The sequence below is a fragment of the Biomphalaria glabrata genome, chromosome 1 (assembly GCF_947242115.1).
Source record: "Biomphalaria glabrata chromosome 1, xgBioGlab47.1, whole genome shotgun sequence".
In the NCBI taxonomy this organism is placed as follows: Eukaryota; Metazoa; Mollusca; class Gastropoda; family Planorbidae; genus Biomphalaria; species Biomphalaria glabrata.
Window position 1 is genome coordinate 85793581 of NC_074711.1, and position 25778 is coordinate 85819358.

At 36.6% G+C, this 25778-nt stretch overlaps 1 protein-coding gene across 3 annotated transcripts in view; it reads right to left on the reverse strand.

Annotated features, from left to right (window-relative positions):
- LOC106067224 (probable G-protein coupled receptor 142) overlaps positions 1–25778 on the reverse strand; it is a 165406-nt gene that overhangs the window by 19682 nt on the left and 119946 nt on the right. For all 3 annotated transcript variants that reach the window (XM_056018298.1, XM_056018297.1, XM_056018300.1), the window contains one exon: positions 3642–5192. In XM_056018298.1, the coding sequence (XP_055874273.1) occupies positions 3642–3845 (204 nt within the window). In that variant the 5' untranslated portion in view covers positions 3846–5192. The remainder of the gene's footprint in view (positions 1–3641; positions 5193–25778) is intronic.

A 25778-nucleotide genomic window follows, 5' to 3' on the forward strand; every position in this document is an offset into this window, starting at 1 on the left:
ACTAAGTTCCTAAAACACTAAGAAAGATTAAAATTTCTTATTCAAAACTTTACAAAATACATTATATTACTTTTTTTTTTTTTAATTTTGTGGTCAGACGACTTAATGTAGTAGTATGATTTCCATTTCTAAGTCTTTTTTCGATAATAAAATTTAGCATAAAAATTCAAGATCAGCTTTATATAAGTGAAGGTCCTGTGCTGGACTTTGTAAAAGCACTAAAAGGCTCCTATCCTCTTTTGAAGACTTTTAAGAGATGAAAATCCATTTTATTAAGGTTCGGGCTATAATATATGTAAATTTGTGTACAAATTTTAAAGGTTTTTCCAATTGCTTAATTTTTCAAGGTCACCACTTTTAAAGGGGGAGCTGCGCTGCTTCATTCTCACCTCACCTCTTCACCTGTCCCTTAGTCTGTTGGACCGTTGGGGCACCACACAAGATTTGTCAGCTGTCTTTCTATATTCCTGTTTTTTGCCTTGGTTAGAGCCTCTTTCTTTTATAATTGTCTTCCCATCGCTTTATTTGCTGCCTTTTCTTCTTTTTCCTGGTACTGTTCCTTGAAGGAAGGTCTTTGCAAGCCCCCAAGACCTTGTAATATGGTCATAGAGCTTTAGTTTCCGTGTTTTTAACAATAGTATGCAGGTCAACGTGGGGTCCAATGTGGCCCAAACATGAGCTAAATGGAATTTCCATTAGATCCATGCTACCTGTTTGTTTCATGTCAGATCCTCTGAGTCTGAATAATTTAAGTAGTTTAAAATTATGCAGTCTTTTTCAATGTCAAAGATGATATTGTTATTATAGACAATCTTGAAATATAACAACTGTCTCCGATGTCAAGAATAATAAGCTGGTTTTTTTTTTCAGAAGATGTTTACGTAACGTGAATACACCCAGGCTTGTTTTCTACTTGTCAGTGTAGAGCAGTGATGTTCAACCTAATTCGACCTGCGGGCCATTTTAATTCGACACGCGTGTCGCGGGTCACATCAACAAAAAGGTAAAAAAAAAAAAAATGAAATCAAAATTCACCTGAAACGATTTAAAACTATTGGATCTAGAACTTACATTAATTTAATGGGATATTTAAAGTATATCACTTTTTACGCATCTAAAAATGGCTTCATTTCTCTACTTAAAATGTGAGCAACATTTCAGTTAACTTTATCACCAACTTATTTTCTTATCTCTTTTTGGTAAATATTCCCATCGACCCTCCAATCTCTAGGCGTAGTTTAACCAATCTTTTATACGCAGCTCAAACCAAGAAGGCCTTCATATTTGTTTTATATTGCCGCTGTATATGTTTGTTGTTTCTGAAACAGTCAGACTTTCTCTACAAAACAATTATGTTGACTTATGTTCCACAAAAAGATCCATTCACTTTTTCTGGTAGACTCTACATTCAGAGTTCCATTTCATAAACTCATAAACGCACACTCGTCAAACGTCATGGTGACCAATCCATCAGAGAAAAAGTGAGGGCCCTAACGAAGATTAAGATACATTTTCACCTTTTTTGAAGGGAGGAGGATTTTCTACTTTTTGTGCCGACGTTTCGGCGGACCGGATGGAACCACGTCGCGGGCCGGTTCTGGCCCGCGGGCCGTACTTTGGGCATCACTGGTGTAGAGCATCATTCTTCTCTTAGTTTAAAAGTCAAGTTATTAAAATCAAACAAAATTTGTCAAGACATTTTAGAATAGCTTCCCTTTAATACATTTGTTCTAAAAATAGCGGCCTTTTACAGAACTGCACGCACACGCGCCAGTCTTCCTCCTATTATTTTGACGTCAATTCAAATCTCTCTGTCCTGGTTCTTTCACGAGCTATACACATCGACTAATATATCTATACATTAATGTCCCGAATGTGCAGAAGTGAAATGTGCTTGTAGTAGACATTATCTCTAAAGCATTCTCGATTTGAGCGTTTCTTGTTTCTGCCTCTGTGAGAGTTCTTGATGCGTTTAGATCTATACGACCTTCCTGGAGTAATACTGCTCCCAGTCAATCTTTACTTGCATCACATTCCATCTCGACGGTCTTGGTGACGTCATAATATGCCAAAAATGGAGGGTTTGCACAAAGATGTTTCAATTCTTCAGATCTCTTACTTAGCATATGACTCCACGAAATTCTGAATCATCTTTAAAATGATTTCTTTGTTAATAATCTCCAGAATTTGTGGCTCTGACTGTTCTCAAATGCCATCAGGAAAGTCGTAAGTATTAACAGATCTGTTAGCTTTCTTAGTATACGTTCTTAGATATATTCGTAAAATACCACTAACTGATTCATTGATTGATTGATTTATGTATCTAGAGATCTCAACAACTGAAGAACGGATTCGCATGAAATTTCGTACACAGGTTTCTGTTACCTCTTAGGTACTTCCTAAGAAACGATTGTGACAGATTCACAGCCTGAACGACGCTAATCACAAAAATTAGTAATTAATTACGGCTAATTTATAAAATAATTGTCAATTTCTTTATTAATCCATGTGTTACTAGGGACAATGAATGTCTGCGCAAAGATTCAGCTGGAACCGAAGATGGAAATTGGGAGATAAACCGTGTAAAAATTTATTTTTATCCGACAGACAGACAGACAGAGTGAGTTTATGTCAGGTTTGTAAAAACAAAATGACAAGAAAAAAAATTGCTTATTAAATTAAGGACTAAATTGTGAGGGCTAAACTACAAATAGGTTGAGGTCCTCACTGGATCGTGGGGGGAAAAGTAAATGGAGGAGGGGGAAATAATCCGATTGGAAGGATTGACGAGTAGAAGATTGGATAGAGTCGTCGGCCAGAGTAAAGGGCTTGTGAAAGTGAGAAGGTAGCGAAGAGGAAGGGAAGTAATCGAGGTTGGAGAAGATAACATTTGGATATTAGAAATGAATAGATGATGCTTTTAAGAAACATAGATAAATATATATATATACACAGTGCTTTTTTTGTAAAGTAATTAGGTGCCGTACCTACAGAGTGTACGCGGATGTTGGGCAGGAAAAGAAAAGTGAATGCTAAATATGCTAATTATTATAATAACTTTTTTTTTCTGTCTCCTGCATTATTTAAACAATAATTGAGTGCAATAAATACACTACGAAAGAACATACATCATTCTATTAGGAAACTATAATACCATCAATATAAGCTTTGTAAAGAGTGCTAAGTTAATAATAGACACAATAATAATGAATAGATGTACTTTTGAAAGATTCGTACCAATCAATCGATCTTTGTAGAATGTTTCAAAGGAAGAATAAACAAACGACATATTTTATTTGGAAAGTTTGTATTTCGATGGGGTACCATGGCGTGGGGGGGGGGCGGGACACTAATCCTGATGACGTCACTCCTATAACTATATCTTCTTTGAGTTTGCAAAACAATCCTGCCGATGCCTCTGCTATAACTATTTTCTTTGAGCGAATGTATAATAATAATAATAATAACAGTAATAATAAAAAGGCTTGTCTTCGACTCCGAGGAATATGGATGAGTGCGTTATTTATCTTACAAGGTAACTATAACTTCTTTGAGTTTCATACCAAACCAAGAGACGCGTCTGCTGCTGTAGCTAAAACTTGTTTTTTGAGTATGTGTATATAGGTGTATTATCAACTTACCAGGTTACCAAGGATACCAATGACGCACCAAATGGGAGTGACGTAGCGGTCCACAGCCAAAGAGAATGGGGCAAGGTGAGTTAAAACAAAATACAAGGTTTTCCAGTCCCGGACATTAATAACTTGGCTCTCATTGGTCACATTTTTAGACAGTCCAACGCTGTCCATAACCATAAGAGTTCTGTCTGTTAGATTGTAGAGCATTGGTCTCCACGCATTGTTTCGTTACATTTCAGGTTACGAAATTCACACTTTTTATTGCACCGATGTATCACCATTACATAATACGAATCAAACTTTTTAAATAGACTTAATAAGAAGAACAGAAACTATTTAATACTGCAAAAACCACAGAAAGGAAAAAAATCTAGGCACATGGGTATACTGTGTCCTCTGCGAATAGGCTAGAAATCACTGACTGTCTCATACAAGTATGTTCTTTTATATTAAATAGCAAAGAGAAAACATTACGCAAATGTGTTTCCATACTTTTCAATCTGAAAGTCTTGCACAATGAACTGAGAATAACTTCCCTTTCACATCAGGAAATAATTTGAATGGATTGGTAAAAGAAAAGCCTTTTTTTAAAGAACAAGAAATTGTAACCATATTTTTTTTATGTGCGAGATTTTATTACTAGAGTAGATAGAAGATAATAATTTAGCTAATAATTCCTCAACGAAATCTGAAAATGTGTTCACAAACTGAAGATAATCTCAATATCTTCGTTGATTTTTTCGAATCCCATTTAGTGAAGCGCCGCCTCTGTCTGAGCTGTGATGTTTGGTAAACATTTCACCTATCAAATCCAGCGCCATGTAGTCAGGCATCTAAAAGCAGAAGCGTGGCAGAGCTTCCGTTAACGGGGCGGTGCGCTTGATTAAACTGACACGTTTAGAAGTAGGTAATCAACCTTCCAGGTAAAGAATCACAATTACACAAGTTAAGACTGACCATCATTCAGTCAGTTGTAAGTAATTACTGAAATTAAATGACATCGTTTCACATAGATGACAACAAGAATGATTTTCTTCATGGCGGAAACCTATTTATAGCTAGCTTTCTGGTGTATCCGGCGTACAATGCAAAATATAGAGTTACCCGCTATATGTTTCGAAAAGGTTTTGCACTTTGAACACTGTAGAATCAAATTGTCTAAGCTTTTCCTTATTAGCATAAAACAGTTGCAATTGGGAACTTTCACTCTATAAACTTTTATTTAAAATCAAAAGGTCGACAAGATAGCGAAAAAGCGATTCGACACGAAAGATCGACTGCCACGCATTAAGATATTGTTAAAAATTCTAGTTCAATTCCTTTTTTTATTTAGTTGCTAAACAAACACTTTAGTGTCCTTGACATTGTTTAGTTTATCGTGAAATATCCAATATTTGTAGGGAAAAACCAACACTTCTCTAAGAAGATGACTACATCCATAGTATAGAAGATTTCAACTGCAATCATGGGTGTTCCTAAATCTTCAGTGTATACTTTTTGTTTTACAGAGATGCTCCTTGCTCGGTTAACTTCCGAACACCTGCCTGTTTAATTCTGGAAAAAAAATATATATATACGCATTAATATTGTGTGCAGACATAGCATCATTCGTAGTTTTAACATTAGCAAATATTTAAAAAAAAAAGAAAAACATAAAAAAATACTTTAAAAAAAAAACAACAAATCTTATTTTTTTTTATACGAAGTGTAATTGCATTAATTAGTTTGGATCAGCAATAAAATTTGTAATAGATCTAGACCAACAACAATAAATCTGTGCGATTAGAAATAGTTTTAACAAGTGTTTTTGTTTCGCGCTATTTCATGCTTTTAGCTTTCTCACTACGCTATGATCCTGTTACTTACCTGGACCAGTTGGGAATACGGGAGGGGGGGTGGAAGAAAGAAAGGGATGTCTGGGTGGATTTTACAGTAATTAGTTTTTAAAAGCATTTACACAACAAAATAAAGGGAGGGAGGACCTGAATTCGAACTCGTGGCTAACGCCTCCTTGGACCGACGTGCTAACCACTCTGCTACTGAGGTATTTATGACTATTACCGTTTAGAGTGGCGACCTATAAAGGTGACTAATTTAGCTTATACCAACACTTCAGTCAAGTACAATTTCTTTCCTTTGCTCGAGATACCAAATCAAAAAAATTAATTACCAATAGTTAAATAACTAATTGGTTATATTTTTTTTAATTGATTCTTGCGTTATCAGATAAAAGAAAAAATTATGCAAAATTTCAGTTTGGGTGTCGGAGAAATAACGTGTACAAATTTTATACCAGACAGAGTGAGTTGATATAAGCTTTTTAAAAACAAACCTTATCTAAAAAGCCTCAAACTCACTACTAAATATATCAATAATGCAGGAATAAGGTCCCTTTCTTCAATAAACAAAAACTATTAATTAATTACCACGAACTGATTAACTAATAGGTAAATTTTTAGTTTGGTCCTGATTGGCGAAAGATAATTATGTTTAGTTTCAACTTCATCCAAGAATGGGAAGTGGGAGAAAACGAGTAAACCAAATGTAATAAGGGGGGCTAGCTCCATATTTACAGCCAGATATCTCAATCGGTAGCATTTCTTTCCCTTATTAGACGCAAAAAAAAGTTAATTCCAATTAATTATTATTATAGCTTTTATTATCATTATAGCTTTTATATAGCGCTACTTTCATGCTTATAGCATGTTCAGAGCGCTTTTGGTCCAATCTCATTTGTGGACCAGTGGGGGGGGGGGGGGGGAGGGGGTATCTAGGAGTTGGTTTTCCGTGCTGCCTTTAGGCGCTCAGTAAACAGAACTCTGCCCGAGTCGGGTGTCGAACCTCGAGCCCCCTTCTAGGTAGCCAAGCCAAGTTCAAGCGCACTTAGCCTCTCGACAGCGCTTCCTTTTTATTTTTTTTTTATTTTTAAAAATTGATTCAGCAACCCTCCTAACTGCAGACTTTTGATCGGCAAAGGTATGATAATAATAATAATAATAATAATAATAATTGGACGACGTAGGGCATGAGATTCGCCAATGGGAAGAAAAAACACTCCACGGAAAATTTCTGGCTTTATTATATGGGGACAACATCGACAAGGCTGCTTCCTTAACATGGCTCAAAGCAGGTCATCTCTACCCTGAAACAGAAGGCTTTGTTACAGCAATACAGGACAGAGTAATCAGGACAAAAAATTACGAGAAGCATATCCTGAAACTCAATGTTGTCGACAAATGCCTAAAATGTGGAAATATGGGCGAGTCGATTGAACACATTATGGCAGGATGTCCAGCCCTATCAGAATCAGCCTACCTAGGTCGCCATAACCAAGTTGCAAAGTTAATACACCAACACCTGGCTTTGACGTACAAATTGATCGGTAAGGACACTCCCCCTTATTATAAATACTCTCCGCAAGAGGTTCTCGAGTCTACTGAACATATGCTGTACTGGGATAGGCCTATTCTGACCGACAAAACGGTAGATTTCAATCGCCCGGATCTGCTGTTCATCGATAAAAAAGAAAAAAACCGCTACCATTATCGATATCGCCGTACCACTGTCTCATAATTTAAGAAAAACTGAGATAGAAAAACAAAGAAAATATGGGAACCTAGGCTTGGAGATTAAGCGTCTATGGAAATTGTCCAAAATAACAATATACCCCATTGTTATATCAACCGAGGGGATAATAACAACTGACCTCACAGACACCTTCCAGGCCCTTAACATTCCTATGAACATCATCGTTGCCTGTCAGAGGGCGGTACTGCTGCAGACCTGCCACATCACCAGAAAATTCCTCAGTGGAAACTGTTAAAGGGACTACGATGAATTTTGTTTCTCTTTAGCGAAACTCGACCCTGGCAGCGCCAGGGAATGACTACTCGTTCATTTCTAACATAATAATAATAATAATAATAATCACCCGAAGATTCCTCGGTGGAAACTGACCTTTAACGAAACTCGACCCTGGCTTCGCCAGAGAAGGAATACTCGTTCTTTTCTAACATAATAATAGTAATCTTTATTGTCCGTAAGGAAATTTGTCTTACAATTTGTGCATTACACCAAACAAAACATTATAACTATAAGAAACCAAAGTGTACATTCACACCAGACTCACTCATCATTTCTTTGTTGTTGTTGTTTTTCATTTAATAATAAAACATTATCTTTACAGTATCAGCTCTCTTTCTGGATCCATCTTGAACATAATAAACTATTCAAGGCCAGTCTCTAAACTCTAAACCACTTCCGCAAGATTAAGAGATTTGAATTTTAAAGAAAATCTTTTTTTAAAAATCATTTTTTTTTAAATCCCATATCCAACTGACCTAGTTGTCTTTCTTTATTCTTTCTACATAACAATTAACAAATTTTGATTAAATTTTAAAATTAAAAGTTTCAGATTTAAAAAAAAAGGGGGAGTTTCTTTTTATTATCGGAGTCTTTATAGAAGATTTCGGTTGACGTTCTATCATGCAGTCGTTAAATAAACACGGTCATTTTTTTTTTTTAAGTAGTAGTAGACGAAGTCCCAGTGAGTGCATGACCTAATGTACTTCCCACAGCCATGTCAATCTTAGGTCACCCCCCTTTACGCCCCCGGATAATCAGCACCCTTCAAGGAAACCAGGATCAGATTACGATGAACTCCCAGACTTTCACTATAATTTAGTTGTCTTTTTTTTTTTTTCTTTTTCTTAAGCTTGGCCAAGTGAGTGTAAAATATTTTACAACCCAAACATTGCCTTTCTTAGTTCAACATTGTAAGGGGCGACAAATTCAAAGCGCTGACGTCTAATGGCCAAGGTTGAAATCAAAAGTGCTGTTTTCTTCTCAGATTACTAAATATATAGCTGTTTTATGTGCCGATTCCAACCCGTATTTGATAACAATCTTGAGTTTGCAAAAGTTGTCTTATCTTTAATTTCACAGTCCCGGGTTCGAATCCTGGTGAAGACTGGAATTTTTTTTTTTATTTCGGTATCTTTGGGCACCTCTGAGTCCACCCACCTCGAATGGGTACCCGACATTAGTTAGGGAAAAGTATAGGCTGTTGGTCGTTGTGCTGGCCACATAACACCCTCGTTAACCGAACTGTACTTTTTCTTATTCTTTAATATAACAGACATTCCTTTAACAGCAAAGATAATTACGTCATACGAGTAAAAAGTTCAATGTAAAGGTCATCTGTTACCAAATGTTAACGAGGGTTATCGGACACTACTGTTAATCTAGTCGTGCCTGTTAATTAGAGACTTATACTCTGCTAAGTCATTGGTTTACCTGGCTGATTCATGCAAAACATGAAATGCTAAATGTCTAACGGTAATGGCACAAGCGATTAATGCAAAATTGTCCTAGCATTTAGTATAAGAAATGTGCAATCAGTTTTATATAAAACTACGTTTTGCTACAACAAACTTCGGTTTTATGTATATTTAAAATGATTTGGTTACCTGATCAAGTGAATATCATCTTTTTGCTGTTTCTCACTACGCCACATGCTCTAAATATTTAGGCTTCTTTTATATTGAAGAGGTAGTTTTTAGCTTCAAACCCCGCTGGAGAAGGAGGATTTAAACTCAAAAGCCCTCTTGGAAACTCAAAAGCCTTCTTGGATACGCTCATAGAATTTTGAGGCCAGTAGAGACCCTTTATAAGAGCAGGTGTGTTTGAGTCAAAACACTTCATGACACCTCACTTTACCTCGCAATGTGACCAGTACGAGGCGAAGTTAGAGACAGACGGTGTGTGAAGTCAGACGGAGCAAGGCTAGGTTTTGGACAGTTAGTGTGATGTTATTGCCAACTGTACAGTATTAGTAATGTATTTGAAATTAAATTGACTGATACTTTGAAGCCCTGAGTTGTGAGGTTCTTTAAGGTCGTTGTGTCGTGTGGTGCAGTTTGAAGAGAGCCTGGACAGTAGGAGAGACGTAACAGTCTTATACTGAAGACGGGGTTTTATCATAAAAAAAATAATTTCGGAGGGGGTTTTAAAATCTAAATCTTCCTTAGTTATGCTCTTGGAATTTAGGAGTTTTGTCGTTTGCATTATTTGTTTGTTTGTTTTGCTTTATAGAAGAGGGGGGCTTAACCGCAAAACCCCTTGGTAGGGGGTTTTAAACTCAAAACCCCCCTTGGCTGCACTGGTTGAAGTGATGGTTTAATACCAAAATGCCACCTAAAATAAACTAAATCAAAGTAAAAAATCAGTCACTAAATTCCGACCCTCCCCCCCCCAGCGGGGAAGAGATTTCATTTCGAAAGGGGGTTGAACCCCCCCCCCACCCCACCCTGGCTACGTCCATGTAGGTGTGTATATTAAAACAAAATAATTTCAAAAAAAAAAAAAATCGAACAAGACTTTGTGGAAATAAAAAAAGGGAGTGTTAACGAGGAAGAAATACATTTTATCTCCTCTTTCAGTGAAAGTTCTAAATAAAGAATTTAAACCCGCAAGGAGCTAAAATGATATAATTAAAACGAGTGGAATGGAATTTTTCCCTTGTTATCCCAAAACATGGCCATTAAAAAATCTAACAAACAAACAAACAAACAATTATGGCTAAAAAAAAAAGATTTAAAAATGTAATTGGCGAGAAACTAGGACAATGCTTATACATTTTGTAAAGTACATAAATTTTGTGGTAAGATATACACTATCTGTAATATATTTACAATCTAGCTAGTTTGTATTCATGAGAATGTATTACTGAGCGCAAATTGCGTCCTCAGACCGCCTCACCGCTTCAGTTCTTTCGTCTCCCTCCGCTAGTTTAATGCATAAACTTATATTGAACTTTGGCCTAATTACTTTATCTGTCTGGTCTAGAGAGTTTTCAAATTATTGTTTGGAATGTTTTTCTTTGGCTGAATAAATAGGAGTAATTTTTGTTATCACCTTGTTTTAAAATACAAGACAAAATGGGAGGACAATAGTGATTAACAACCTCAATCACTTATGAGCTGGACATTGTATTTAACATTTTACCTAATTATCCCATAGTCCAGTGATGCCCAAAATACGGCCCGCGGGCCAGATGCGGCCCGCAACTTGGTTCTATTCGGCCCGCTGAAAGATCTTTGCTTTTTTTGTGTAACATGATAATAAGCCAACATAATAGTTTTAAGAAAGTGTTACTATTTTGAAAAAACAAAAAAACAATACATATAGGCCTACGGCATTATCAAACAAATATGGCGGCATTCTTGATTTGAGCCCCAAATAAAATATTGTTAAACTGCGCTTAAAGATTGGAGGATAGATGGGAATATTTACCAAAAAGAGACAAGAAAATAAGTAGGTGGTAACACTAGCTACAATGTTGCTCACATTATAAGCTGAGAAATGAAGACATTGCCAAGTGTGGAAAAAAAATACAATAAACCTCAAAATCCCATTAATAATGTAAGTAGTAGATTCACGGGTTTTCTAATCAAATACTTTGAGGTAAATTTCGGTAAATGGTACGCGACATAAGTGTTGGAAATTAAAATGGCCCGCGACATGAGTGTTGGAAATTAAAATGGCCCGCAGGTCGAATTAGGTTGGGCATCACTGCCATAGTCTATTAGACCGTTGCGGTACCACACAAGATCTGTCGATCGTCTTTCTCCATTCCTCGCCGTCTTTAGACTTAGAATCTCTATCAATAACTTTCCCATCAATTCTTTAATGTTGTCTTTCCGGTACTATACCCAGAGGAAAGGTCTTTTCGAGCCCTGAACACCTTGTGATATGGCCATAGAGTTTGTTTTCGAGAGTCGTTCACAAGTCATTGTAAGGTCCAATCGCTGTATTAATCCAGTTCTTAACCTGATGCTGTCTTTGTATGGGTACCTAAGATCTTTCTGTAGCATTTCAATTCCATTGCTAGGATCCTCCTCTCTAGTTCTGCAGTCAGCGTCCAGGACTCACAAGCATATAAAAAATGTGGCCATCACCAGGGAGTGCATCAGTCTGATTTTAGTGTCAAGGGCTATGCCTTTGTCTTTCCAGTTTGTTTTGAGTTTTGTTTGTGCTGCTGTGGACTTTGACATTCTGGTCAGTAGTTCAGGTTTGGTTCCTTCATCTGAGACGAGAGTTCCAGTATATTTAAAACTACTGACAATAGTCAGCTTTACACCACCAATACTAATATTCCTTGTAAAGCTAACTCCTGGCCTTCAGATATCGGGTCGGCGGAACTGCAATCATTAACAGAGGGAACAAAGGTATATAACTAGCGCCCATTCAGGATGGGCTTTTCAGCCTTGGCTGGCTACCCACCCAGCAAAAAGGAAAACTTTGAATTCAAAGCTCTTCTATCTTGCAACTATACCCACACACGGGAAAGACTTTGGAAGAAATCAGGAGCCGACTGCCCCTACTCTTTCTCTCCGTAATTATTTACCACATTCTGGTGGAATCAACGCTGGCATCGTCAGTTAGGAGAGAAAGAGTTAAGCAACTTGCAACACTCAGTGCAACAATATCACAGAGGCCGCTGGTCCCCCAAAATCACGTGATTTTTATTCCTCCCCTAATTTTTCTGTCAGTGTTGCATGCTAATTTATGCATTGACTTTCCCCCTTCACAAAATTTAAAGTCTGACAAATCGATATCGCTCATAACATACCCCCCCCCCCAATATCCCCTTCAGTTACTAGTAAGGGAACAACAACTGAGGAAAACTAAATGATGTGAAATTAATCAATTTATCATAAACATCAAATAAAAAAAAATCATTCTCCATTTTTTGCCCCCCTTGCCCCCCTCTCCCTGCACCCTGATCTCGGAACAAACTAACGCTGTCGTTAATTAGATCTGGACCACCACCAGACCAGACCTAAATAGTCTCGTCCCCTTCACTTCTTTCAAATCCCAACCAAACAACAATCTACGCCAGTGTTGTTAGTGGGGAGGGGGTGGGGGGGGGGTTCTTCCATCACCGCAGTCTGGAAGGGAACTCTTCGGGATAGTTTTATATGATTGCTTTGCGACCCACAGGGGACAGGCGCCCCGAAATGAATTTATTGCTACATTCAACTGAGGGTACCAATAATCCCTAATCACAAACCGTCACCCCACATGGCGGTGGCGGGTGCTGGATGGAAAGCATATATTAACGAGACGGGGCGAGGAATCTGATCAATCGACCCCCACCGCCCCCCTTTCCTTGATCCTAAAGTTCCAGGTCGCTTTTCTTCTTTCATCCCAACTTTAAAATTGTTTATCAATAAAACTTTTTTTTATATATATTTCTCCAACCCCCGCACTTTTGTTCAACACGCCCGTGCTTAATGTTGTTGAGGATACGCCTATGACTCCAGAAAAACTCTCCTCACTTCGTGCAGAAGTGTTCCTCGAGGGAGTAATCTCTCTAATTCTAACAAGTGTCCCTAGAAATGACATACGACAGTCCCTCAATGTTTCCTACTCTCACCACCCTCCCACATTCCGTCTCACGGTCCGTTCGTCCTGCTGATTGAAGAGTACACTTGGGCAGACGATGTACTGACCCTAGAGCAGGGGTTCTCAACCTGTGGGTCGCGACCCCCTTGGGGGTCGATTGACGATTTGCCATGGGTCGCCTAAGACCATCAAAAATAAGGATTGTTATTGTCTATTCTTCTATTGTTGTGTGTGTCTAAGGGTGTGGGGGGGGGGGGCTCGCGGCAGAGTGGGAGATTGTAAAAAGGGGTCGCCGAGCTTAAAAGGTTGAGAACCGCTGCTCTAGAGCGATGTTTATCAATCTGTTCACCGGGAAGGTGCGGAAATAACGAACCAATCAAAACGGAGCTCGGTGCAACGAGTGCGAATCTACATCGGCCATTTTTGTGTGTGGTGGCGTTGTTAAGGACGCTGGCTTGAAAGTAAAACTTGTTTTTTTGTTTTTTTTTTGTTCTTGTAAAACATTGCTCTTATTGACAGACTAGCATGACACACACCGACTGCGCCCGTTGATTTGTTCCCAGGCTTTACATTGTTTAGTATGGCCGGAACTTCCCTTTACCCCTTTTTTTTATCTCCAAAAAAAGGCCCACGTTTTAACGATTCCCCCTAACATTGTATAGCTGGTGAATTAGTGTATATGCTACAATACAGTGAAAGGCACATTCTCTTTCTCATTCCTTCTCTCTCTCTCTCTTCCTCTTTCTCTCTATCCTTCTCTTTCTCTATCTCCCTCTTTCTCTCTTTCCCTCTTCGTTTCTCTCTATATATATCCCTCTGTCTCTCTTTCCTTCTTTATCTCTCTCTCTCTATCCCTCTTTCTCTCTCTCAATCTTAATCTATCCCTCTTTCTCTCTTTCCTTCTCTATCTCTCTATCTATCCTTCTTTCTCTCTTTCTTTCTCTCTGTATCTATCCCTCTTTCTCCCTTTCTTTCTCTCTCTCTATCCTTCTTTCTCCCTTTCTTTCTCTCTTTCTATCCTTCTTTCTCCCTTTCTTTCTCTCTCTCTATCCCTCTTTCTCTCTTTCTTTCTCTCTCTCTCTTTCCTTCTCTATCTCTCTATCTATCCTTCTTTCTCTCTTTCTTTCTCTCTGTATCTATCCCTCTTTCTCCCTTTCTTTCTCTCTCTCTATCCTTCTTTCTCCCTTTCTTTCTCTCTTTCTATCCTTCTTTCTCCCTTTCTTTCTCTCTCTCTCTCTATCCCTCTTTCTCTCTTTCTTTCTCTCTCTCTATCTATCCTTCGTTCTCCCTTTCTTTCTCTGTCTCTATCCTTCTTTCTCCCTTTCTTTCTCTCTCTCTATCCTTCTTTCTCCCTTTCTTTCTCTCTCTCTATCCTTCTTTCTCCCTTTCTTTCTCTCTCTCTATCCCTCTTTCTCTCTTTCTTTCTCTCTATCTATCCTTCTTTCTCCCTTTCTTTCTCTCTCTCTCTATCCTTCTTTCTCCCTTTCTTTCTCTCTCTCTATCCTTCTTTCTCCCTCTCTTTCTCTCTCTCTATCTATCCTTCTTTCTCCCTTTCTTTCTCTCTCTCTCTATCCTTCTTTCTCCCTTTCTTTCTCTCTCTCTATCCTTCTTTCTCCCTTTCTTTCTCTCTCTCTCTATCCTTTTTTCTCCCTTTCTTTCTCTCTATCCCTCTTTCTCTCTTTCCTTCTCTCTATCTTCATAATGCACAAAATAATTGAATAATCTGGCCGCTATGGTCTGCCCAAGGCTGATTCATAGTCTCTGGGAGAATAAGAGTATATTATAAGAGAAACAAAAGTACAAAACAAGACGAACTCTAACAGACAAATTAGTCAGATAAGATATGCAGAATGAGAGAAATTTAGTAAGTTACCAGTCAGGTACTATAATCGCATCCACATATTCGATGAGGCGATACACCATGCCACTGATGCCCAACTTTCGCCCCATTTGCCTTCGACTCTATACATTGTCAATACGAATGTCACAGGCCGCAAACCATGGTCCAGTTCCCCAGTTCAGCCATACTAGACTTCTGAGGCTCCATTATGTGAGCAGACGTTTGGAGCGGGCCGACTTTGTCCCGCGGGTCGTAGCTTGGGATTCACTGCTTTATGCTAACGTGAACAGGATGCTGATTTGTCGGGTGATAATCACACAGCGGGAACTCGTTGAAGCTTCAGTCCAGTAAACGTACTGGTTCAACTTAAATGAAGTTTCGAAAGTTCAAGTTTGTAAATTTGATAGAAGTCTACACACACAGACACGCACAGACAAAAAATCAATTTTGTTAATGCCTTTTATTAATACCAATGATGGCGAGTCGCCTTCAGAACCGAGTTCGGGCCTGGCCTCAAGTATTGCTACTAAATGTTTTTGTTTTTTATTTATTACTTTTAACTCGTTCTCTCCTAACTGACGCTACTAGCGTTGATTCCACCAGAATGTGGTAAATAATTACGGAGAGAAAGAGTTAAGCTTATCTCAACTCACTCCGTCTGACTGGTACAAGTCGTGTAGACATTAATTCTCCCACTTCCCTTTCTTGGATCAAGTCAAAAACTGTCTACTATTATTCATCCTCGAAGACATCACATCATCAATTAAAAAAAAATTAGTTAATTAATAAGTGGTAACTTATGTTTTTAAAAGAAAAAGAAAGATAAATATTGCAGTACTGAGAAATATGGCGGTGATTGTTCGGTTATATCCCTTATATAAGCTTTGTTATTTACTAAAGTAATCATTGCAATCGCTGGTTTCTTTAATATCCCCGACTTTTTCTAATCTAGAGTTGTCTTCTCTTAATTGCGTTGTATGAAAAACATACACAACAATGGTCTTTTTCGATGTGGCCAGCAGATCGACCAACGGCTTTACACTCACCAACTAATGTTAGTTTCCCCATTACACCTGAGTTGATTCAGGGAAATCCTTTAAAAAAAATCACGAATTTTAAAATGTCAATCTTTACAAAACCCATAACCTTCTGTTTTGAAAGTCAAGCGCTTCACAACTCGTCAAGCGCTTTACAACTCGTCAAGCGCTTTACAACTCGTCAAGCGCTTTACAACTCGTCAAGCGCTTTACAACTCGTCAACCACTTTACAACTCGTCAAGCGCTTTACAGCTCGTCAAGCACTTTACAACTCGTCAAGCGCTTTACAACTCGTCAACCGCTTTACAACTCGTCAACCACTTTAAAACTCGTCAACCGCGTTACAACTCGTCAAGCACTTTACAACTCGTCAAGCGCTTTACAACTCGTCAACCACTTTACAACTCGTCAACCACTTTACAACTCGTCAACCACTTTACAACTCGTCAACCGCTTTACAACTCGTCAACCGCTTTACAACTCGTCAACCACTTTACAACTCGTTAACCGCTTTACAACTCGTAAAGCGCTTTACAACTCGTCAACCACTTTACAACTCGTCAACCGCTTTACAACTCGTCAACCACTTTACAACTCGTCAACCGCTTTACAACTCGTCAAGCACTTTACAACTCGTCAAGCGCTTTACAACTCGTCAAACACTTTACAACTCGTCAAACACTTTACAACTCGTGAACCACTTTACAACCCGTCAACCGCTTTACAACTCGTCAAGCACTTTACAACTCGTCAAGCGCTTTACAACTCGTCAACCGCTTTACAACTCGTCAAGCACTTTACAACTCGTCAAGCGCTTTACAACTCATCAAGCACTTTACAACTCGTGAACCACTTTACAACCCGTCAACCGCTTTACAACCCGTCAACCACTTTACAACCCGTCAACCACTTTACAACTCGTCAACCACTTTACAACCCGTCAACCACTTTACAACTCGTCAACCACTTTACAACTCGTCAACCACTTTACAACTCGTCAACCACTTTACAACTCGTGAACCACTTTACAACCCGTCAACCGCTTTACAACCCGTCAACCGCTTTACAACCCGTCAACCACTTTACAACCCGTCAACCACTTTACAACTCGTCAAGCACTTTACAACTCGTCAACCACTTTACAACTCGTTAACCACTTTACAACTCGTTAACCGCTTTACAACTCGTTAACCGCTTTACAACTCGTCAACCACTTTACAACTCGTTAACCGCTTTACAACTCGTCAACCACTTAACAGCTCATCAACCACTTTACAACTCGTCAAGCACCCCGCTTTACACGCAATAGAGAGTTGTTGTAGATTATCATTATTTACTAATAAGTTTACTGTGAGTTTACATTTGTGTGTGTGAGTCGCTGTATGTAAAACCTCTTTTGATTACGAATTCATTGTTATTAAATTTGGTGTCTCTAGTACTTAGCTCGTTTGTGGGCGTTTGGGTGGAGGGCGAGTCTGTAACATGATTTGAGCGCTCAGCAAACACAGCTCTGTCTTAGTTAAATCTTACTTTAAGCTCCTGGGATTTGAGCTTCATCCCCCTTGTTAAGTGGCTTATACAACTCAACCACACTTTCCACTTAGCACATTCATAAACGCCAACAAACTGAACTCACAATATGTGAAAGTAACAAGTAACAAATAACATTTTTAAATTATTGGCATAATGCCAGTACAAAGTGGCCGCAGTGCACTGGTATGATCAGACTAGACTTAACTATTAGGTCTGAATAAACCGCTGGTCAAATTATCCACAGTTTAATTAACCAATGATAAACCACTGGGTTAACTGGGTATCACATAAAAAGACCGCATTACAAACGAAGAGATCAGAGCAGGGGCGTAGCTAGGAATTTTCCATCGTTTGGGGGCCCAGGGGCTTGAGCTCCTTGGGGGCACCTACATTTTGTGTAATATTAAATTTTTAATGTAAAAAAAATAAAATTGGGGGGCCCTTTTCAAGTGGGGGCCCGGGGGGATTTTCAAAATTCCCCCCTCCTCCCCCCTACCCTAGCTACGCCACTGGATCAGAGACATGATTAGTACAGCAATTGACCTAACCCCTAACTTCTGTCGAAAAACGTAAATTAAAACTCTATGGCCATATTAAAAGGTCTTTGGGGCTTGGAAAGACCTTCCTTCAGGCCTGTCTTGGGAAGAGATTCTTTCAAAAGACAATGAGGAATGGAAAAAGATGGTTAATAGATCTTGTGTGGTGCTCCAACTTTCCAACAGACCAAGGGGGAGGTGAAGGCGAAACCACTAAACTTCTTTTGATTTTAATCTGGTCCGCAGGGTTTCCTCGAAAGAGACTCTACTAACTGACTATATCCATCCATCCCAGTAGCGCTACAGCCAACGGAGGGCTCTGGTCTGCCTCAACACATCCCTCCATTCAGATCTCTCCTGAGCCTTTCGTCTCCACGCCCGAACCCCCAAGCTGTTGTAGATCTGCCTCCACATCATCAATCCATCGTATTCTGGGGTCTGCCTTTGGCTCGCCTGCTTTTCAATATTTTCTTCTGACTCTTGAAGATATTTCACAGCTTTGAGAAATGATCATCCAGTTACATTAAGCAAACGCTGAAATCTCATGAAAAACCTCAAAATGTTCAAATATCACATGTTCAGCATTAGATATTTATAATTCATCCACAATATCAAATATACAGTCGCCAAAAAAAAAAGTCACATAATCGATACCTTTGTCTAATTGAATAACATGAATTGGTGAGAACTTAATCGCAAATGTCACGCTACATTATTAATGGAAAAGTTTATCAATTATCTTGTTTATTCCAAAAAGAGAAGACAGTTATTTCTAGATCTCAAAGACTTATTTCGGTCTTCCATTGTTTTGTTTTTTAAAAAAGGAAATTATTAAAAAAAAAATAATTAAAAGCAACTCTACTTTTATTAATTTTAAGAAATACATTTTCAATTAACATTTATTTCTAGATGGATCACACAAGGAAGGTTTCAAAAGTAAGGATTTCTAAAAGTACGAAAAATCTTCAAGGGTCCATGGGAGATATATTTTATTATGATATAATCTTCTACAATAATATTTTTAATTTAAAAGTAACTAAGAAAAAATAATAAAAAAATAGTGTAGCTTATTGTCACCACCTCAAAGTTGGTGCCATAGAGTAGAAACCCTAATTCTGTATTGTGTATGTTAATTCCATATTGTGAATCTTATTCACAACCCATGTTGCACTAAGGTGAACACTTTTGACCTTAGGTGAACCAGAGAGTTAAAGGCAGTCAGTCCACATAGAGATCTTGTAGCAAGCACTTGTATTGAGTCACTTAAGATATAAGCTGTAGAGTTAGATGTTTAAAGTAGTTGGTTATAGAATAAGTACTAAGTTGTGATATTCGTATATTACTGTTGGATTAATACTGACCATTCCTGGGTCGAATTGTATGGTGTATTCACTATGTGGTGTTATATTAAACTACTTATTGTGTCTGCTACACCCAGCGTCATTTCATTATTCAGTGATTTGTAACAAGAACCCAATGTCACTACCACGCCTACATTGATAACCACAGCCACATTCATAATATCTAAAATAACGCGGTGACATTTTGGTGTCAGAAGTGTCAGCAAACAACATTTATGGTGTCAGAAGCGGCCGTAAACGACATTTATGACAGCATTGTTCAAAGTCACTTTAACATGATATGCTGAGACAACCTGCGTGGACGAAACTAGACAACCCTGATCTTACAGCCTGTGTGGGTGAAACTAGACAACCGTGATACTACAACCGGTGTGGGTGAAAATCTAGTACTACAAGTCATTCAAGTCATCGTTTGAAGACAGCTGATATATGGTCAGTCGAAGTAGCTGACATATTCAAGAATCATCTACATCGAGTGCTCGTCATAATTCTAATGACACACTCCTATTGTCGCTGTCTAACAGCACAGTTAATAAGAGAGCGCTCTCACTCTTAGACCTCTCTTGTCGTCACTACCTAAGGTCATTTTTAGTTATTTATATTTGTTTCAGCAACTGTACCATTGTACTGTGAATTTAACAAGTGGATTACTTATGAACTGTACCATTGTGCTGTGGATTTAACAAGTGGATTACTTATGAACTGTACCATTGTACTGTGGATTTAACAAGTGGATTACTTATGAACTGTACCATTGTACTGTGGATTTAACAAGTGGATTACTTATGAACTGTAACATTGTACTGTGGATTTAACAAGTGGATTACTTATGAACTGTGGATTTAACAAGTGGATTACTTATGAACTGTACCGTTGTGCTGCGGATTTAGCAAGTGGATTACTTATGAACTGTACTGTGGACATATTTTATGTGGAGCATCACCGGAACTTTATGTACAAGTCAAGCATCAAGTGAATATTTAAGGGAAGTAACTTTAATTACCCTTTAGTATTAATGAATATTGATTAGTTCTCTTTTTGAACTACACCACAATTTTTTTTCATTGTTTACATTTGTATTTATATATACATTTGACTTTAGGGACTAAATTTAATTATCTATTGAGTCTGAGCATTTATATTTTTTTTCAAGTAAGCATCCAGGTATTGGTAGGGACTCTTTAGATAAAGTAAATACTTGATCGTATAGCTGTATTAGTTAAGTTTGTATTTCGTCAAGTATCTATCATATTGTTAAACTCTTGTGTTGATATTGTCTTGTTTACATCTGTTGAATTTTTTTTGCGTCATAGTTATTACTCATTGTAATTCTTTTGTCTACTATTTCTACTATCTTGTAATGTCTCTTTAAAGCAGACTGTTTAGTATCTATAGTGTATTTATGTTTGTCTAATTACTTATTAATATATATATTTATTTTACTTCTTATTTCAACCTATTTTTTATTATTATCAACACTACACTACACACTTGATACACTATGGGATATATTTTGATTTGAGATTGTGACAAGATTGATTGTATATAATATATACTTTGAGCACATTGAACTATTTTGATACTATTGATACATTGATCACTATTTATCAGACTAATAAGGCTCACATAATTGTGAATTATTTGTTGCAATAAATTTTTATATTGCAAGTGGAGATACTAGAAATACATAATCACATAATTGATCAGTAAAGTATTACATTACGAACTAGACAAAGTACCAAGAATAACTTAAGATACCTCATAACCTCAATTGTTTCGCACAAAATATATATTTACTATTACCTGCAATTACTATTTGAGCTATAATAATTATTTATCGTACAATATTCATTTACAACTACCTAGTGTACACATATCTATTACTAAACTATATTACTAATTTGAATCTTTGAAAATGGCTGAGTATGAAAAACTAATAGAGATAGTGGATAAACTAAAGTTAAAAGAAGATGATAGAGCTGCATTCATTAAAATTGAAATAGATAGAATTAGAGTAGAAAAAGACAAGCAACGGGAAGAAAGGCTACATGAAAGAAGACTGAGAGAGAAAGAACAAGAAAACTTAGAGAAAGAAAAAGAACGCCAGCATGAAATAAAATTAAAAGAACATGAAGAAAAAATGGCCAAGCTAGCAAAAGAAAATAAAGACAATTCAGCAAGTCAAACTTCATCTCATCATCAGTATCATAGCAAATTTAGGAACTTTGACCCAAAAGAAGACACATTAGAAAATTTCATAATTCAATTTGAATACATCTGTCAAACAGCAAATATGAATAGTGCACAAATGGCTCAACAACTTCTAGCTAACCTAAGAGGTGAACCACTAAACATCATCGACACACTAACTATGGAGCAAAGAAAAGACTACAACACAGTAAAACAAAGACTAATTGAACATTTTGGCAAAACGGAGGAGCACTATCGAAAACTTTTTAGAGAAATAAAACTAGCAAAGAATACAGATTTAAAAAGAACAATACATGACATGCGCCAGAACATGACAAAGTGGCTACAACTCGCAAACTGCAACTTAGATGACCCCAAACAGATCTTAGATTTCTTTCTCATTGAAAATGTGTTAACAAATGTTACAGAGGCAGCATTCTCATTCCTGAAGGAGAGAAAAATAAAAAATGAAGCTGAATTGATATCAAACTTAGCAACATACAAGGACTCCCACCCAAACATCACCATTGACAAAAGGGAATTGTACAATGTAGCTGCAACAGTGACAGAAAACCATCCAAGAACTACAAATAAATTTAAATATGCCAAGAGCATACAATGTTTTTTCTGTGGCATATTGGGTCACACCAAAGCAGAGTGCAGAAAGAGAATGTCATCAGAAAAACAGCAATATTTAAATAGAAACCATACATATAGAAGAAATAACAAAAATTACCAGAGCTTCAGTCCTAACTATAATAGATCCTATCAACAACAATATAACAGAAGAACATGGCAAAGCTACAGTCCAACTAACAGTAGATCACATCAAACAAACAGAAGATGGCAAAACAACAGAATGTCTAGAAGAGACCAATTTCAAGATAGACAACATACTTACCACAATAACAATCATACCAGACAAAACATAGCAGCTGTAGCAACTGAAAGACCAATAGAATATGAAACAGTACCATAGAAAAAGAATGTTTAGCCATACTGTGGTGTACACTGCGAATAAAAAGACATCTGTTAGGCAGATTTTTCCTAATATTTACAGATCATAAACCATTAACCACTCTAAATGTTAAAGCAAATACTAATAGTAGAATTACAAGATGGACCATGATCCTAGCTGATTTCCATTTTGAAATAAAACAAATAAAAGGGAAAGATAATGTTATTGCTGATTTTATGTCCAGATATATTCAAGATAATCAGAATGACTTAGATAATGATCTATGTCATGTTAGTCAAAACTTGTATTGCTAAAGTTCAAAGATTTAAGATTCACACCTTAAAGTAAAAAAAAAAAAAAAATTATTTTTACAACCAGCTATGATGTCATGTTGTAAACACTGAGCATTATTTTGTAAACATTGAGTACTATTTGTAAACATTGAACTAGAACTAAGACTTCATTTTTTTTAAACTCTATTTGTAAACAAACTTTGGAATTTGATTACTTCATTGTAACCAACAATTTTTTCACATTCTTTTGTCAACAAGAATAACATTTTTGTACTCAACAATGTAAACAAACATTGAATTTTTTCCCCAACTTATTCAGTACCTAGCTTAATTTTTTCCATGCAATGTAAACATTATTTTTTCTCATTGTATTGAGAACAACTTGGACAAAAAATTTTTTTCTACAGCTATTGTAAACTAGATTGCAATTTTTTTTACTATGTCATTTATCACAATTATATAACTTAGTCACATTTTCAATACTATTGAAAAAGGAGATTGATTCATAATGTAACTTATTTATTCAATGTCAATTAGTGTAATGAAATATTGACATACACTTGTATTTTTTTGAAAACATTTTTGTCAAACTATTCTTATGAACTTTATTTTTGTAACAATCATTGATGTAAACAAGAAGATTGTTGTACAAACTTTTTGATATTTCAAGTACTGAAAGAGACACTTGATATTATTTTTTAAATTGGACTTGCATTTTTTTTTCACAACAGATTAAAATAAATACAACTAAACCATTATGATGTTATGCTTGTATGTATATGCTTGAACAAATTAATGTAAACTCAAAGATTGTATCACAACTGACGCATTTTCTCAGTTGAATCTTTTTGACAAAGATTTTTTTGAACTTTGTACTCAATAATTATTTGATAAACAATGTAACATTAAACTTTTGCCATTACTAGCTACAAATTATTTGAACTGGCATATACAGAAATACTTAATTGAAACCTAAGGTGCATGTAAAAGCACTATGAAGGATACTTATGATTTTCATTTGATGTTCATACTTTTGAGCAGATATTTTGATACTTGAATTATACATATTTACTTGTGTAATATTAATGCACAACAATTTTTTATGGAGATGTCAAACCTCATATTGAAGTAAACAGATACATTGAATTTGTAACAATGATCATTAAGCAATTTAATCTTGAATTTTGACACATATTTTGAATTTTTCTATACTTATCACTTACATATTGAGACTTACTTGTAACATTTTCTACATGATTTGTACATATTGTACTATTGGTGTCAAAAAAACCCAGACTTCTAACATTTCTATAGTGTCAAAGATTTTTTTATAAATAGATATTGTGAATAAAAAACTTGTATTAATTTTTCACATTGTGACATAGGAGATTGTCATTGAAATTTTCATCACACTTTGCACATATTATTATGAAAAAGACTTGTAAATATTGAACACATTTGAATATTGATGTATATATTAGAACTACATGTAAAGAATTATTTGAGAGGTTAAGTATTTGACTCAGACAATTATTTGAATTGCCTTACAAGAATATGATGAATTAGAGAATTTTGCCCTTGTATGAATTTTTTTTGATTCAGCAAATATTTTGTGTAACACTGTCATATTATATATTTTATTTGAAGTTTGTAGTTCTATTTGAACTCTGCAATTGTACATTTGATAGACCCCAAGAATTCCAATTGATCCTACTTATGATAATTATGTCGTCAAGCTGAAAAAAATTTCTTCAAAATTTTTTTCAAAAGGGGGGTGATAGGTAATGTCACCACCTCAAAGTTGGTGCCATAGAGTAGAAACCCTAATTCTGTATTGTGTATGTTAATTCCATATTGTGAATCTTATTCACAACCCATGTTGCACTAAGGTGAACACTTTTGACCTTAGGTGAACCAGAGAGTTAAAGGCAGTCAGTCCACATAGAGATCTTGTAGCAAGCACTTGTATTGAGTCACTTAAGATATAAGCTGTAGAGTTAGATGTTTAAAGTAGTTGGTTATAGAATAAGTACTAAGTTGTGATATTCGTATATTACTGTTGGATTAATACTGACCATTCCTGGGTCGAATTGTATGGTGTATTCACTATGTGGTGTTATATTAAACTACTTATTGTGTCTGCTACACCCAGCGTCATTTCATTATTCAGTGATTTGTAACAAGAACCCAATGTCACTACCACGCCTACATTGATAACCACAGCCACATTCATAACATATAAAATCAAACGGTGACACTTATTATGCTAAATTTTATCTTTGTTTATTAAAATAATGTTAAAGTTACCTTATGCTGCACATGAGAAAATATAAGCATGAAAGTTGCGCTATATAAAAGCTATAATTATTATTAGTTAAAAGAAAGAAAAAGATAGCTGCCCTAACAGCTAGCCTTAAAAACAGTTGCATATAAATGCACTAACTGTGGCATAATCTGCCCTTCCAGATTCTGCCCCGTCTCAAGACAGACCAAAACCAGTGACTTATCTGGGCGCTTCCATTGTCTTTTGAGACAGAGATATATTATTATTCTTTGTGAAATATATTTCATATATGTAGACTGTATCGCCACAATATTAATTGTTTTTCGATGGTAGGTGTCCACCAAACAAAACGGTATGAGAACCACACACAAAAAAATATATAAAAAATAGGCATAAGCCCATAAAAATTTTTTTTTTTTATTTAAGCAGCTTCAGTCTTGCACCGTGGTAAATCCGGCCTTGCTCTGAAGACAGCTCTAAATGTTCATGGTTCAGTACAGATCAATATCTTCATTGTTAACGCCAGAATGACAAAAAGCGCTGTATAGAGGGAGATAATTCACAACATAGCTTGATAGGCAGGTAACTCCAGTTGGGTTCCTGAACTAGAAAAAAAAGGGCCACATTGTAATTGACATTGACAGACGGAGAACAGGGGCGGAAAGGGGAGCGAGCGAAAAAAAGGGGGGAGGGCGTGGA